Genomic DNA, 16,296 nt, shown 5'->3' on the forward strand with positions numbered 1-16,296 from the left:
TTAGCTACATTTATAAAAAGAAAATCTAAACAGCAATCTTGCATATCATTCTTTGTTCCTCCCAATGCTAAATTGGAGATAATCCTGTGATAAAGTTACAACAAATTTCCTACAAAGATTGGGTATCTATCTTAATATTCCTAACTGTATTATTATTACAAATGAAGCTTACATTTATACGGTGCAAAAGCTGAAATACATATATACATACATACAATCCTCAACAACAAGTGGATTGAGAGGTATTGGCACGATTCAGACATTTTTTCCTGTATCTCCACGCTACTTGAATACAAATAGCAGCAAAGGTTTTCCAATATGGTGATTCATTCCTGTCAAAGCAACAACATCATATGCATAATGAGCTTCTGATTACTACCTCTCCCTTTCAAAATGCCTCTAAATGAGAATTAATGGGTGCACAGTAACTTAGGGGAATGCATGTTTTTACACAAGTCATGACTGATGAACTCCATAGTCTTCACTGGAAATTTGAGCTTACGAGCTATTTATTCATTTTCAGATTACCATTAGTATCATCTACTACCATTTTGATAACAAGGACAACTTCAAGCTATTTATTCATTACACGAGGAAATTAACCTGAAAGGTAACCTCAACATGCATGGGAAAAAGTAAAATGAAACAAAGAAAGAATACGCGTAGATTAGTTCATCAGACTATTGACATGAAAATAACCTTATGGCTCTTATAACTCGAGGAGTGCGGAAGAACCTAGGGAACAGACTGGTAACTTCTTGTAGGTCTGCAGCCCGAATGGAAAATGCTTCAACATTTGTCACACATCTAACTTCTCGGCTACTAATACTATGCAAACTCTGTCCAGGAAGCTTGATTTTCTTCACATCTACCACACAAACCATATTTGATAAAATACCTTTGGCTTGCACATCAGGTATTCTACAGCTCTAAAATAATTCTATTCTAAGGCCAGCATGACCGATTTGGAAATATTTAATCAAGAAACTGCACCAAAGTAAATGTTTAAAGTTTGGAATCATGATAATACCTCGGTTTACTGAAGAATGCTCAAGACACCAATTGAGAAGCTCCTCACCACAGACATCCCCTTCAGACAAGGGATTTCTTATTCCATTTTCTTCTACACTTTCCATTGTCCCACGCACAATAAAAACCATCTTTTCAATCAGACAACCACGAGACAAAACATAGCTTTCTTTAATATAGATCTTTTGTCTTAATCTCTTGCAGATGGCATCTAAAATAGTATCATTCATGAGAGCAAATATACGAACCTGCAGAATGAAACATTTTTTGAATCTCTGAAAGAGCATCCCAGTTTTTATAACATCATAATTAATCAACATAATCTAAGTAATGTTATGCTGCAAACCATCATTTGCAGGTAAAAGTTCTCAGGAGAAGAAACCTGGTAAATGATGTTTCTAACACAAAGGTTCATAAAGTCATCGCCATAGTCAATGTTCTTCAGAATGATGGCAAAAGAAACATTTCCATAGGCACATGGACTAGAATACTTCCATAAATTGAAGCTAATAACATTTAGGTCCTCACCAGGAGGAAGGGCATTAATTTTGGTGAGCTTAAGGTATGAGACCAAGGGCAACTGGAATCACAAGATTCTACAGTTTAGAAGTTTTCAATGGACTGTAAAGATGCTAGTTGTTAAAAAGTAGACACTTACAGAAATATAGAAAATTTCTGGGTTGAAGCATATTATCCAGTACAAGTTTGACTCTATATATTCCCTTTGAGATTTGTTAAAACTAAAAACTACAAGCACGTTTTTAGGTAATTTTCAAGAAAAACCTATCACACATAAAGCTGAGCGTAACTAGGAGGAAAATATGCTGAGTTAGGTAACCATCAGTCACATCCCGTTTCTGAAAAAGAAAATAAAGGAAAATGTGCAAAAACATGGCACCAGCAACAATATAACAAGGTTTTCTAGCATACCACTTTCTGAAGTAATTATTTATCTTTTTAAACAATAGGACTAATTATTAAAGCTGTTATCATGTTTACAGAAGATCAAAATAAATGAAAAATGGAAAAGCAACCGCATAAAGTAATTTGAAGTGCATGCTAGGACCAATAACTAAATTAGAAACCTTTCGGAAGATGTCTTGATAGAAGGCGATGATATATAAAGCATCATTGTAGCATAACAGCTAAAAATTTGAACTTATATCCTCTAGTAACAACCATAGTTAATGCTAAAGGATGTATTTTCTAGTCTAAGGGATAGAGTACACACAAATTCTCTAATCTATTAGCCATCATCGAAGTCAGTCATATATCTTTAATATTCACATGTATATATACAAAGACTTATCATTCATACCTCCAGTGGAAAAAGAGATTTTGGCTTTTAGCAGATTAATGCCGCTAGCTTGAGTTGGTGAGCTAACTGATTTTCATACAAGAACAAGTAGGAGGTACTTTTCGAAGGAGTCCAAGTAAGATATTTTGCAATACGGAGATGTAAATAGTTTAATTGTGCTAGTAAATTTTCAGTACACAGAAAAGAGTGTTAGTCTTTAAGCTCACTTTCTTAACAAACTTGAAGAGATGGCGTCTTATTTCTCTCTGAAGGTCTTCAGGTAGGTTCTCAATAAGCATTTCTTCATTTACCCCTCTTGTGGCAGCCCAATTATATCGTTCAGCCTCTCGTACTTTCCTACACAGTAATTTAGATGGTTAATTCCAAATAAACGTCACATGTTTAAATATGATGCAGAATGTAGGCTTTGGTTGAAGCCTATCTTGTCCAAGATTCTAATAAATATTCAGTTTTCTTCGGTCTTATGTTGAAGTTGGGGCCTCTAGCTATTCATCTAAAAGGCAGCAATCTTCAAGGGAACAAAGATCGAAGTGCCAACTGAGAAGCATAATGCATATGACAAGTATGCTAACAAATAAATACCTTCCAAGCAGTGGTGCATGATAGTAGATATAGCACAGTAACATTTTACATTTTTAAACAAGAGGGAGAAAAATCATACCATGCTGCAATGACATTCACAAGCCCAAGAAAGAGATAATAAGTTAGATAATGGTACTAAAGCATATTCATAACCACTCCAGAAAGGGTGTCTTTGAGACTTGAACTTAAATATCGCATCTCTAACTTATTTCTCTTCTATGTAGGACCCATGTATAGGCACAATTCAATTTATTTTCTTCAAAACTTATACACTGCTTCAATACTAGAAACCAAAAAGTAAATTAAGAAAGAAGATTGCATTTTAATTCTACTTACGGAAGAAAATTGTTACAAGACATAATGAGAATAAGAGCAAAAAAGGTGGAGAAAGAGACTTAAACTTGGACACAAACCTTCTTAACTCTATAGGCAAGCGTCGATGACTCATCCATTGCTCCACATCACGACGTCTTAGTGACATTTCTAACCTCCTATAAAGAGAATAAAATTTATCGAGCAAAGTCAGATTGTAACTCAAAATAATAAGTAAATCTAATTCGAACAGGTAAAGGCATGTAGTGGGGGTGAAATTGAAGAAAGTTTTAGTAAACATATAGGATATTGTCCTCAAGGGGACACCACAGTGGTTAAATTTAAACCTCGTTTAAAAACTTATTCAAAGAATTGACTGTGTATCCTGAGACTTAATATGATTAAACTAATTGAGTAGACACTAATTCATGCTCGAGAATAAACCAAGATACTAAACGATGAAAGGATAATAATTATACTGAGAAACCAAACACAGATAAATTGTTCAAACTTCATTGAGCTTTCTTAAGAAAAGGGGTTGTAACTCATTGTTAGATGTTAATCATGACCTACAAATCTAAAGTTGATTAATAAAAGAATTAGTAATAAAATTAAACAATTTGGCCTATCTAAATTTATTAAGAATTACATTCTCACCATAGAACATGGCTTGTGAAAGATTAAATTCGGCATAAATTAAGTTGGACTTAATTTAAAGAAGTTTGAAACTTTATACACTAATTAAATTAGATAAAAGCACAAAACAAAATAGTTAAGGCACAATCCTACTTGGAATAGGATATTGGTGGCAAATTCCTAGTTCCTATATAAGAAAAGTTTCCCATCCCTCCCAAATGATTTTTTTATTTACGATCATTCATAATCTTCAATTGTTGAAATTGAAGGAAATATATCTGGCATGGTTGAACTTTAGCCTCATCCTTCAAGAAGTCTCTTACATTCTTTGCTTGTTCAGACTATCATTAGAGGTCAGATACTTGGATAACTGATGGTTTGCTATAAACTAACTTGGTATTTTTAGAGGATTAATATTCACATGTTGAAAATCCTATGGTATAAAACCCTACTCTTGCCACAAGTTTCACTTGTAGCTTTGTTTATGCATGATCAATTCTCAACACAATGCAGTATTTATTTGGTAACTACAGGATTTGGACATGGAATATGATGTCGGATAGGAGATGGAAGACAAGATGGAAGAACAAGTACAAGACACAACTCGATATACCTCAGTAATCTACCCAAAGTAATTAGTGGTTAGGAGTATTTTCTCACTTCTCCAAAATTTGAGGTAAGGACTTCATTTCCATATTTCATTTTTTCTAGAGTGTTTTCATAGTTTCCATTTTTGGAGTTCTTTCAAGAGTAGAATTTATAGAACACTGACAAGCTTATTCATACTATTTGCTATAGAACAACTTTGTGAGAATTTTAGTAACAACTACGCCTTCTTAGGGAACTAAAATGCAATTTGAAGAACTTTCTGCAATGTTGTACCTCCGTCCCAGTGCTTGGAGAAAGTTCTGCATATTTCCGATAAGAAGAGCAAAAAGCAAGAGGCCTAGTCCAACAATGGCCATGGTAAAAAGAACTTCCCAAACAAAATAGCTGGGAGTTTGATTTCCAGCCAGAGTACTGATTTGCTTCAAAATATTAAATTGACAAAAAATAAGAAGAAGAAGAAGAATGAAGAAACAGGTCAATGCAACGTATTATTAGTTGATAGAACTGCTCATAGTATTTAAACAAAAGGTACAAAAATCAAATATGTCAACAAAGACAGACAAAATCCCTTATGTGATAGATTGATGATTTAGCTGTTTCACTACATTCAGTCGGTTACTTTAAGGGGAAGACTGTACATTCATGACAGCATTAAGCAAATAAGATGGACGAAATAGAAGCAGTGTAACAAGAGCCTTTAGATCTACTTTATACTTAATCAGTAATAAGAATCCTTGGGTTAGGGGGGAAAGCTACAAACAAATGCAAAAAGATAAAACTGTTATAAGAGGGAAAAAAAAGAATAGACATGTGCTCTTTGCGATAAGAATTTTGACAAAGCATTTTACTTTTATGAGTACAGAGAAATGTCGTAGAATATAGTATCTTCCAAAGTTACTTAGCAAAATGTGAGTGTAACATTTGCCAACAACCATTTCCCAGAGTATTCCATTGAGGTTCAACTCCCAGCCCATTGACAACGGTTTTCTATGAAGACCAATGATATGTATGATGATATATAATATTTAAAGGATGATATTTAGCCAGGAAACACTTTACACAATTTCCATGACAAAAGATCAATCGGTGAACTCTCTCTCTCTCTGTACATAATTATGTCTCTGTGTACACACACACAACATATATACATATAAAAGAACACAAAGAAGAAGACATACAAAATCCTAAAGTGTTGGTTTAATACATACAAGGGCACCAACAAAAGAGAGTATAAAATGAGTATAACAGACCACCATGAGAAACTATGAGAGTTTAGGCTAAATTTATTATAATTTAATCTGCAAAAGCATGTGATGATATATGTCCTAATGAGCCGTCATTACAGAAAAAGATTTCTAGGGCTTCACTTATTTGTTACTTTTATTACTTGGTTTTTTGCTTCCTAAAAATTTAGCTAGAAAACAAAAGCAAATAGAAAATAAAAAGTCATCATTTACAAAAAAAGAAAAAAAAAAGTGAGCAAATGGATAAAACTTAACATTGTTTAAACAGAAGTATTTCATACAAAAGTGAAACATTGTCTTTTGTTCTTAAAATATGTTAAAATGTTTAATTTTAAAATCTTTAAGGATATTATTTTCTTTTATATTTCAATGCAGTAGTCACCTTTTGCTTCTGAAAGCAAACCTAAATAAATAGAAAAAAAGCAAAAAGCAACAACCAAACACCAATAATATTTAACTGAACTCAGTGCAACTAAAATATGCCGAACAGGTAATAAAGTACAAATGCACAACTTAAATAACTGTGGAAAATGATGATAGACTCAATGAATTACCTGGAATCCCCAAAACAATGAATATACATATCTAGTAACAATACTTGGTTCTGTTGTTAGATTGACAGTTGGTACATATATTCCGTAAGAAAATCCATCTTCTGTAAAGCAGGCAGAGACATTGGAATTGTTTGTCCAAATTTGCAGCTCATTGCGATTAGGAGAATGCCCGGAGCCACAATCTATAAACTCCTTACAATTTCGGATATTTGAGTTACCACAGGCATTTCGAAGACATTGATTAACCCTCTGGCAAAGATAAAGAAGGAGACTATTAAAGGGTATGCTATGGAACTGGATGATATCATCTTTCATAGTTCACATCTCTTAGTATAGAGCACGGAGACTATCATGGTTTCAGGTAGCTTTTAGTTCCTTAGTAACTAATAAGTGCATTCATAATACAACCATAGAAAATTTAAAGACAACTTCCGAAAGGTTATTAAAGATCATGAAATGTTTTTAAATGTTAAAATGGCAGTTGCCCACCTGTAATCCAAGGAGGTACCACGATGACCCAACGACATGGCCAGACAACATAAAAGTGAGAAGGTTTATGACAAAATTTGCCCATGCTGACTCAAATATAAATCCCAATGGAGACTGACCAGCCAGGAAAGGTAGAAACCTATACAATCTGGGAAGATACTGAATAAGAATGGCTGTCCGTAAAAGATTTTTTGCAAAATTTGCTCCTGACGATCCCAAATGTTTTGGTAGGACCAATGATATCATGATCTGGAATTAAGTAAACAATTCATGACAACAGAAATTTTTTGTTAATAAAGAGCCTGAGCACTGAATGAACAAATAAACAAATAATTATGTTACTGATGTTCAAAATGAAGGTAAAAGGGCATTCAAGAAAATATATGCCAAGTATACCATTATAACTTGGTAAGTGAAGTTGGATAAACATGAATATGGGAAAAAATCATAAATATCAGCAAAATGATATAATAAAATTCATCAAAAGTGGAGGTCACGGCATTTGAAGTTGTTTTACAACATGGAAAACCAGAATAACTTACTTGAGGAAGTGGGAGTACCACAAACAAGTCAAGAGAAAAGTATCCCCCAAGGTAATTGAAAGCAATTTCCTTTGGATGGTCAACTAACTCTCCTGCACCAACTACTGTAGACTCAGGAGCTACATAAGCCAACCTGAACTGCAGGGAAAAATCAAATAAATATTTGTCAGAGTTGCACAAGAAAAAGAAAATTATCAAAATGTTATAATGAATTATCAAGGTAATAGTTGTCTTTCCAAGTTAATGAAATTTGTAAGCTTCAAGGAGACTTATATAATCTAGGCACCACATACATGGTTTGAAAAATAGGGTACAATGATACTATAATTTACTTTTCCATGCAAAGCCTTTCTGATTCAACATTATTATTTCATAAGTATAAGTGAGATTCTTTTTATTTCTTCTCTATGTTGGTGATAAGACAGTAACATGCGTACTTTTGATATTTACTAAAGCAAGAATTATCTTGGTAAAAACTTCAATATGAGTGATTTTGATCCGTTGCAATATATTTTGGGGTATAAAAGTGGATTTGTCCTCTTAGAGTTAAATTTTGTTTCAGATGAAATATGCTTCATATCGAATTGACAGTTGCTTGAATGATAATAAACTATCAATGGTCCTCTTGAAATTTTGTTCATGTCGACTAGAAGTGCAAGTTACTTTGGAACCATTAACATGCCTCTTAAGCTTGTATCTTTACATAGAATTTTTAAACCTAGAAATAATAAGCAACTTTTGCTTCAATTTGATTTCTGAGCAAAAGTTGAGTTTAGCTAGGTTCATATAAAAATCAACATCTGTTTTAGATTTGTGTATGGTACAATATTAATTTTTCATTTGGATGTCTTTTTTCAATCATGTGACAACTGTAGGTTCTTGGTTTTCATGTTTCATCCCATCAGTTATCTTGTCGCCATTATATAATCTAATAATATTTAAATGAATTGAATGGTGTCTGTTCCTTTTATCATTCAAACCGCATGATTGTGTGTGTGTGTGTGTATGTAGAGAGAGAGAGATGCTAATGAAGATAAAATGATTTAGAGGAAAAGAAGCTATCTACCTGAAGGAGCATGTTAAGCATATAGATAAAATCGGTCACACTTCTTAACCCGACAAACAGTTTAGTCGCAGGCCAATCAATGACTATGCACTTGTTCTCCTGCATCCAAATCACAAGTCATTGCAGTAGCACCATATGTAGAAACAGGAAAGCCAAATAAACAAGTAAAATATGTAAACCACTGTTTTTAGCAAAGGAATAAAATTACAAAGATAATATAACTTTCCAAGAACTAATTTATTAGCTATGCTATGGTTGGTAATATTTAAAATAATTTGGGGCAAAAAGAAAAAGCTACTTGAGTTTTAAATTAGGAGAATTTTTATTGTGATCAGAGCAAGTAATAAAAAATTTATTTAAGAGAATGCCCCTGTTTGCTTATACTATTAGTATACTGTAAATTTAACATTGTAGACATCCAATGTAAAAGAAATCTATTTTTGGTGAATTTACATGAACTAGTTAGTAGTTAGTAGAAATTACAATTATGTTTAGTAACTTACAGAGAAATTAATCAACAAAACAATATGCTTTCCATTACGACAAAACATTTTCTTTATGGTAAAAATCTTCAAATAATTTGCTTCCAAGTTGAGTTTGCAAAGCTACGTCAAATACCAAATATCTTGCCCAAACTTGACCCAATATCATTTGATAAGAAAAAATCAACAACTCAAACCCATGGAAAAGTATCCTACCCAAAACAACACGGACAAGAAATGATCCAAACTTAACAATATACTGTAATTGGGATTTTTATATTTGATTAGGAAATTTATATATATATTTTTTATTTGTATCTTGCAAATTAACCTCTCAACTCCCTAGAACATTTTTAGCAATCAATTCATTATATTGCTAAAGTAAAATACTTTGGTTAATATAAAAAATTTTAGCTTGTTTTAAACAAGAATATATTGATATTAATATATTAATTCGGTTAGGCTGAACACTCTTTAATTATGAATTATTTTTAATACTATACCATGCTTTTATGAATAATTTTGGTTTCTTATATGTTTTATATTTTCTTTTATGAATAATTTTGTTATTATATGTTAATTAAGTAAAGGCTGCAAAGGTTATAGCCTGAAAATTTTAACAAAGCAAATCATTTTCTTTCCTTTCCTTTCCTTTCCTTTCTATATTTTTAACTAAACAAGAGATATTAGAATTCTTTATTTTCTTTCTTTTATTAATTTTCAGTTTTTTACTATCAAACAAAAGATAAATAAATCACTTCTTTTCCTTAAGCTTCTACGCCTCTTTTATTTTCTTTTCCTTTATGGTTCTTTAACTTCATCTCTATACCATGCCTTAGTCCAATAAAATTTTCCATTAAGATTGGTAAAGGAATGTGAAAGACATCTGGTATTGAGGTAAGCCATCCCATTACTCATCAGCAGCCTCCACTGGCCCTCATACTTTCTCTCTAATTACTCTATCTAGGAACTAGAATACTTTTATCCTGATCAGTTACTGTCTTAACAAGTATCATCCACAAAAACTCTTCATGCACTATTACCACACATTTGTACTAAATTCCACTCAGATTGACCTCATTCCTACACTTAAGTAATTAAGCGCCAAAAGTATAACTCATTCACCAACCAAAAAGTTTAAAAGGATTTTTTATGGAGAAATATATCTAATATCAGTTGCTTTCTGAAAACACTTATATCACTTATCTTTAACTAAAGCAAGCATCATGCCTCCAAAGAAACAGGGAAAGGATAAAATAGAAGTAAAAAGTTATAAAGAAGCAAGCATCATTAAGAACCTAATGCTTAATGCTAAAAAATGAAAATTTTCAATATCATGTAGAATCTGCTTGCTAAACCAAGGCAAACAATGCAATTAAACATGTATTACTGCAAGAAACAACAACCAATTACTAGTATTATGATAATGGTGCTAACCATATGAGAATTTTTTTTAAAAAAAACTATGTAATCAGAATAATCAAGAAAACAACCAGAAGAGAACAAAAGATAACTTACCTTCTGCACAGACAACAAGAAGAAAAACAGTGGATCTATGAAAACTGCCATCAAGCATGAAATGACGAAGAATTTGTTCCATTGTTGAACAACTTTAGCATGAGGGTTCATAATACCAGGAACATAAGAGCACAGAAAAGAGACCAACCTCCTAGCCCAACCTTTGGCATCCCCATAGAAAGCATACTGCAAACAAGCCATAAATAAAGCTGCATGATTATGGCAGTATTTAGGAACAAATAATAGAATGGTTTGTGTTTGGGTATCTTTCTTCATGCCTCTTCAAGAAAAAAAAAATCTCTAAGGGTTATATTTATGTTCTAACAATACATGAATATAACTTAGAAGACATTTCCCTGTCCTATAAGCAAAAACAAGATATCATTTGTAACAGGACAAATGCATATGGAGGATGTTAGAGGTTTGTATACAAAAAAATGTTATATATCAACTTCGATGTCCATTTAAGTCCAACGAAAAAAGTTTTATCAGCAGTTCAGCTTAGTCTTCCAAATGCATTGCAGCTTATATTACTTCTGATTCTTTGTAAATGGAGCTTTACCTTGAAGGAAAAGACCATTACAATGGAATATTTTAAAGAAAGGTTAAAGTATGACCTTAGTCCCTCTACTATTTCAATTCAGCAATTATAGTACACCTTTACTCCAATTTTAATGAATTTAATCGTCACAGTTTTATTAATATTCAATTAAAGGACAACTGATAAAGTTCTATAGTTATTTGAGACTTTCAATTCAGCAACTGACCTTTCTGTACCCATGTGATGACTAACATTTTTTTTTTCACTAGCAGTCTATGGTATATTCACTCTATCGAATATCAAGAAATTTTTAGTTATTTGAGAACCTAACTATTGAATTTATGTGGTTCTATTAGCTAATTTTGTTTCTTTAATATCATTTTAGTGGTTACCATAAAAATAATTTTAAAAAAACAAAAAAAAAAAACAATCCAGACACCTCCATAATGATAACACAGTAAGTTCAACAAAATACAATATGGATGAAGGAATTATCTTGTCCAATAGATTAACTCAAAACTTTTTATACATTTTTAATGAAACAAATATAGATAAATTACAAGAAAAATAAAACAAGATTTTAGACCATAAAATAAGAAAAAGAATTTGCCTGGCATGTATAGATCATTCACTAAGCTTCCAAGTTTTATGTTTTTCTTGATCTCTTGCATTTTTCCCCTCTTGTTTTAATCAAGTTGGATGAGAGCATTCTCCACATATAACCAATGGATGTGATGCAACATTTTCTAAGCAGCATTGTGTATACTATTTGATGATTGTAGATTAATAATAATGCCACCATCACTAAAAAGTCCTAAATCAGAAACAGTGCCAACTAATTGCAATAAAGTAATTAGTTGAGGCATTCCCATTTCCATAAGATTTTTTTACTTTGAAAAATGATTAAGTAACAAAACTACTACAACATCAAATAAACTGATTTCAGGGGGTGCAATTGAAGGTATAGTTGCATTTATCTAAATAGTACATAACTAACAAAGAAGTAAACCTTCACTGAAAATCAAGAATCAAACTTGTCGTTCATATAAAAGCAAAATAAGGGAGGATAGTCTACAGCAAGCAGCTGCTCAGTGATATACATTAAATATGCAAAGGAGAAAGGAAGTAAAGTACTGAAAACTGAAGGATGTGCAACAAAATTTAACAGATATAACAAAATTCTTGGGAAAAAAAAAGAATATAAGTTAGATACAAGTTTGGTGTAGGCCACATGGTATTAACAATTAATGTAGCTATCCTATTTTAAGATACTTTACATGCATACTTCTTGACTGGATATTTCATTTCTCTATAGGTTAAATAAATAAAGTAAATATAATACAAAAATATAAGTTATGGACATCCCAATCTAACAACTGAAGCATTAGAGATCATATTTTATTAACTAGAGAAGTGTGCATGAAGATGAACCACAGTTCCACACAAGATTTTCATGCAATAAGAAAAAGTAAAAAAAGGGGTTGTCCATCTTGTGCCCAACATTGAGCAATTATAGCTTACTAGAGAGCAACATTAATCATATTTGCTTGTAAAACTTTATATTATGAATTTCATTGATGTGTAGATGTAGGCAAATTAGCTACTAACAGCTGAAATCTGAGTCAAGTCAGTAAAATATCATCAAACAGAGGAAAAGACTTAGGAAAAATGTAATCTCGTGAATGAATGTATGCACTCCATAACATATAAAACCATTAAAAAGGAACAAAATGACAACTATCTATGAAATACCTTGGTATCAAAGATGCCAGAAACTCTTGAGTTTTTCTGTTGTTCTGGTTTGAAATTGTAATATGTTGGGCAAGTGGTGCAGTAAGGATCACTGCACATTCCTAGTTGCCCAGACCTCAGTAAATGTTCATTTTTGCCAGAATAGTTGTTATCTGGCCAATCATTTTCATCCTTACCATTAAAGGAAGGAAACTTTTCAGCCTTAGGTTCCATCATTTTTTGGCCTGCCGCTGTACTTTGATTTAGTTGAAAAGAATTTTCAGGCTTACGACTGATATATAGTGGACCGCTCATCTGGATAAATGGTGTTTTTCTTTCATTCCTCAAGGGGCCAGTATGCCCTACCAGATGAGTATTTTGATACGATTCCATGGAGTTCAATGGGATAGAAATTGAAGCACTCCGAGTCCTGGAGATAAATGTCTGAGATTGAGAATCCCGATTATTTTCTGATGACTGAGGATAGGTATCTGACAGCATTGGAACCTCATCTTTATCATAACTTGCCATTTCTCATATACTAAATCTACATAGGAAAATAAAAAACAGTCAGATAAGTTAACTGCAGATGCTGCTATATATCTACAGTAGGAACCAACCAAATAAGGGCTTGATAATAAAGATCAGAACTTCATAGTTAGTTTACTATGTACTTTTTCAAGCTTTATTGCGCTTGTTTGTGCTTTAGGCAAAAGTGGAAGTATTAACTGACATTTCCAGCCATATCAACTCCTAATCCATTTAAGGAAACTATTGCTATGCTCATAGCACTTCCATCACCAAAGTTTCGTAGGTTTAAAAACACTAATTGACAGAATGAATATGTAAAGCTAAACTCTAATCAATCTTAAGTCTTCTCAATAGTTGCAAGTAAAAGATTATATAACATAATTGGTTCACTAATAAGTTCATCAAAGCTGCTAGAGCCAAAAACGAGCTCAATCAATGGCGTAAATTTTGACAAAACCAGTTTAAAGAAGAAGCCAATGAAAACCCCACAAAGTATCATCCATCGCATTGCATTCAGTACATAGGGCGTATCTAGATGCTGATTGCTTCTAAAAGCCAAAAGGAATACGACAGCGAAGGACATGATGAGTTATTTATCGCAGTGCATGACACTGACACTAGCTTTTCCTTAGCTCAGCTTAGTTTAGTTAGCATTTTTCAGCTAATTAAGAAGAAAAATGATAAGCTTAACCCAGAAAAGAAAAAAGTCCAAATCAAAGAGTGAGAGAGAAGGGAACCTGGTTAAAGCTGAATTGGGTAGTGGTGAAGAGAGACCCAAACTTAGGAATTTGATGCCTTTGATAAAATACGTTTAGAAAACTGAAAGAGAAGGGAGGTATTGCGTTGTGTATGTAAGAAGAAGAAGCAATGACTCAAAGCGCTGACTGAGAATGTGCATTATTATTAAGAAAGAGAAGAAGAAGAAAAAGAAAAGAGACTTTGAAAAAGTCGAGTGGGGTGAAGTGTAGAGCCGAGAAATTTAATAAGTAGAGAAGACAAAGAGAAAGGAGTTTGGATTGGACGGAAGCCAGCCACATGCAAAGGCTAGTCGCTTGGAAATTTATTTCAATTTGCTATTTTCCTTTCTTTTGTTTTTTTCTTCAGACAATGACTGACAACGCGGTACGTAACCATAACTCCTTCAACTTCAATAATAATAATAATTTCTATTTTGGGTAAACTACATTAATAGTCCTCCAAATATTAGTAAACCTTTTATCACCTAACTATGAATAATTATAAAATAGTCATCCAATTTTTAGTATTTTTTTAGTCACTCAATTATGAAAAGTTACAAAATGACCACTCAACTATTCAATTTTATCTTTTTGAGGTCACTCAACTATTTTAGATTTTTGAATGCTTCAATTTGTACATTAGGCGTTGGTGACAATAAAATAAAGTAAAATTGAATAGTTGGATGATCATTTTGTAACTTTCATAGTTAGGTGATAAAAAAACTATAGACTCGTATTGTTATCTTTGTCAAATAAATTATTGAAAATTTGTATAAAAAGAAGGGAGAAATATTAAATTTATACATGAACTTTAATTTAATGTACAATTGTATACATGAATTTTAATTTTGTGCAATTATACACGTGAAACTCTAATTGTGGTTTAAATGTATACTTGAAACTCTAATTTTGATTTAATCATATACATTTAAAGAAACAAATGCATCAATTTATTTTTATATTGGATAAATATAATTATTTATGTATACAATATATAAATATAAAATGATGTTACGTCAATAATTGTATTGATAATTACAAAAATTGGATTAAATCAAAATTTATGTATAAAGTTAAACAAAATCAAAATTTACATATACAACTACACATTAAACCATAATTTATATACAATTTTAAGATTTATCTAATGTGTTTGTTAAAAAAAATCCAAATACCTTACTCCTTATGACACGTGGCATTTACCCATCAACTCTTCTTTTTATTTTATAAAGTGGTTAATTTTCATTTTTGATCCTTCTATGCTTAAATTAATTTTATCTTTATATTTTAATTTCTAAAATATTTATATACCTACCTACCTTCCTCCTTATGACACGTGGCACACACCCACCAACTCTTTTTCCTTTTTTATTTTATGAAATAGTTAATTTTTAAATTTCATCCTTTTAATATGCTTAAATTTGAGATTTGATCCTAATACTTTAATTTCTAACATAACTTAGTACCTATAACTTTATAATTTTATTAATTAGTTCAAATAAATATCGTTAACTTTCCAATTAAAATATTACGTTGTTATATATAATTAGAAACCATATTTTTAAATCCATAAAATAGAGATTAAATTATTAAAAATAATAGTTGAATGACTAAGTTGTAAATGTACGAAGTGTGAAAACTTAGAGTCATGATTGTTTGAATAGGACCAGACCAACCGGTAAAATAGAGAACTAGCTCAGTTATCAATTCAGAGAGAGACATAAAATTGACTAACTCGTAAGTCGATACGAACTGATTGAACCATGCTGAAAAATCAATTGAATAGGAATTTTTTTTAAATGTTTTTATTTTTATGTTTTTTTAAAGATTCATTTCAAATAGTGAGTTGGAATAAGCATTTTTTTTAAATCACATCAACTTCTAAAATTGTTAATAATGTTATTTTTTTTGAGTAACTAATTATATAATTTTTTAATCATATAAGATAATGGTAAAATTGTAGTTTCGAAGTCTCTACTACGATTACATTTGAGATTTAGTCTTTAAATTTTAATTTGACATAATTTGATCATTTACTTCATAATGGCATTAATTAGTCCAAATGCTTAACATTTTGAACTATTTCGATTAAAATGATTATGTGAATTTCTCTTTAAAACACTTTTCTAACACACACATATATATTAACATGTTGGAATGGATATTTTTTTAAAAGAATTCGACTTCAACATTTTGACCATAATGATGAAAAGTATCAACTATTTCGAGATTATGTAAAAAAACCAAATTATATCATATTAAACTATAAATATTAAATCTTAAATTTAAACACAGTAGGGGCCATCACGATAATTTAATCTAAAATAACCTATTTATAATTTGATTTAATAAAAAAATAATTTTAAATTAATTGA

General features: G+C 31.4%; 1 protein-coding gene across 3 annotated transcripts; it reads right to left on the bottom strand.

Moving 5' to 3' along the window:
• Window positions 1–26: 26 nt before the first annotated feature.
• On the bottom strand, window positions 27–14,187 carry LOC107904702 (probable cyclic nucleotide-gated ion channel 20, chloroplastic). 3 transcript variants are annotated; one of them, XM_016831162.2, is made up of 13 exons: window positions 13,922–14,176; window positions 12,675–13,200; window positions 10,382–10,567; window positions 8,382–8,480; window positions 7,316–7,453; window positions 6,774–7,022; window positions 6,285–6,533; window positions 4,760–4,905; window positions 3,343–3,420; window positions 2,554–2,683; window positions 1,031–1,277; window positions 700–868; window positions 27–332 (listed from the first exon to the last, which is right to left on the bottom strand). In XM_016831162.2, the coding sequence occupies exons 2-13, from the start codon at window positions 13,182–13,184 to the stop codon at window positions 221–223; spliced, it is 2,313 nt and encodes a 770-aa protein (XP_016686651.2). In that variant the 5' UTR covers window positions 13,185–13,200; window positions 13,922–14,176; the 3' UTR covers window positions 27–220. The 3 variants fall into 3 exon arrangements, with proteins under 3 accessions (XP_016686651.2, XP_040961290.1, XP_040961291.1); XM_041105356.1 differs by lacking the exon at window positions 700–868 and having other exon boundaries at window positions 13,922–14,187; XM_041105357.1 differs by lacking the exon at window positions 6,774–7,022 and having other exon boundaries at window positions 13,922–14,177.
• Between the last annotated feature and the right edge of the window lie 2,109 nt (window positions 14,188–16,296).

The sequence above is a fragment of the Gossypium hirsutum genome, chromosome D11, assembly GCF_007990345.1.
Source record: "Gossypium hirsutum isolate 1008001.06 chromosome D11, Gossypium_hirsutum_v2.1, whole genome shotgun sequence".
NCBI lineage: Eukaryota > Viridiplantae > Streptophyta > Magnoliopsida > Malvales > Malvaceae > Gossypium > Gossypium hirsutum.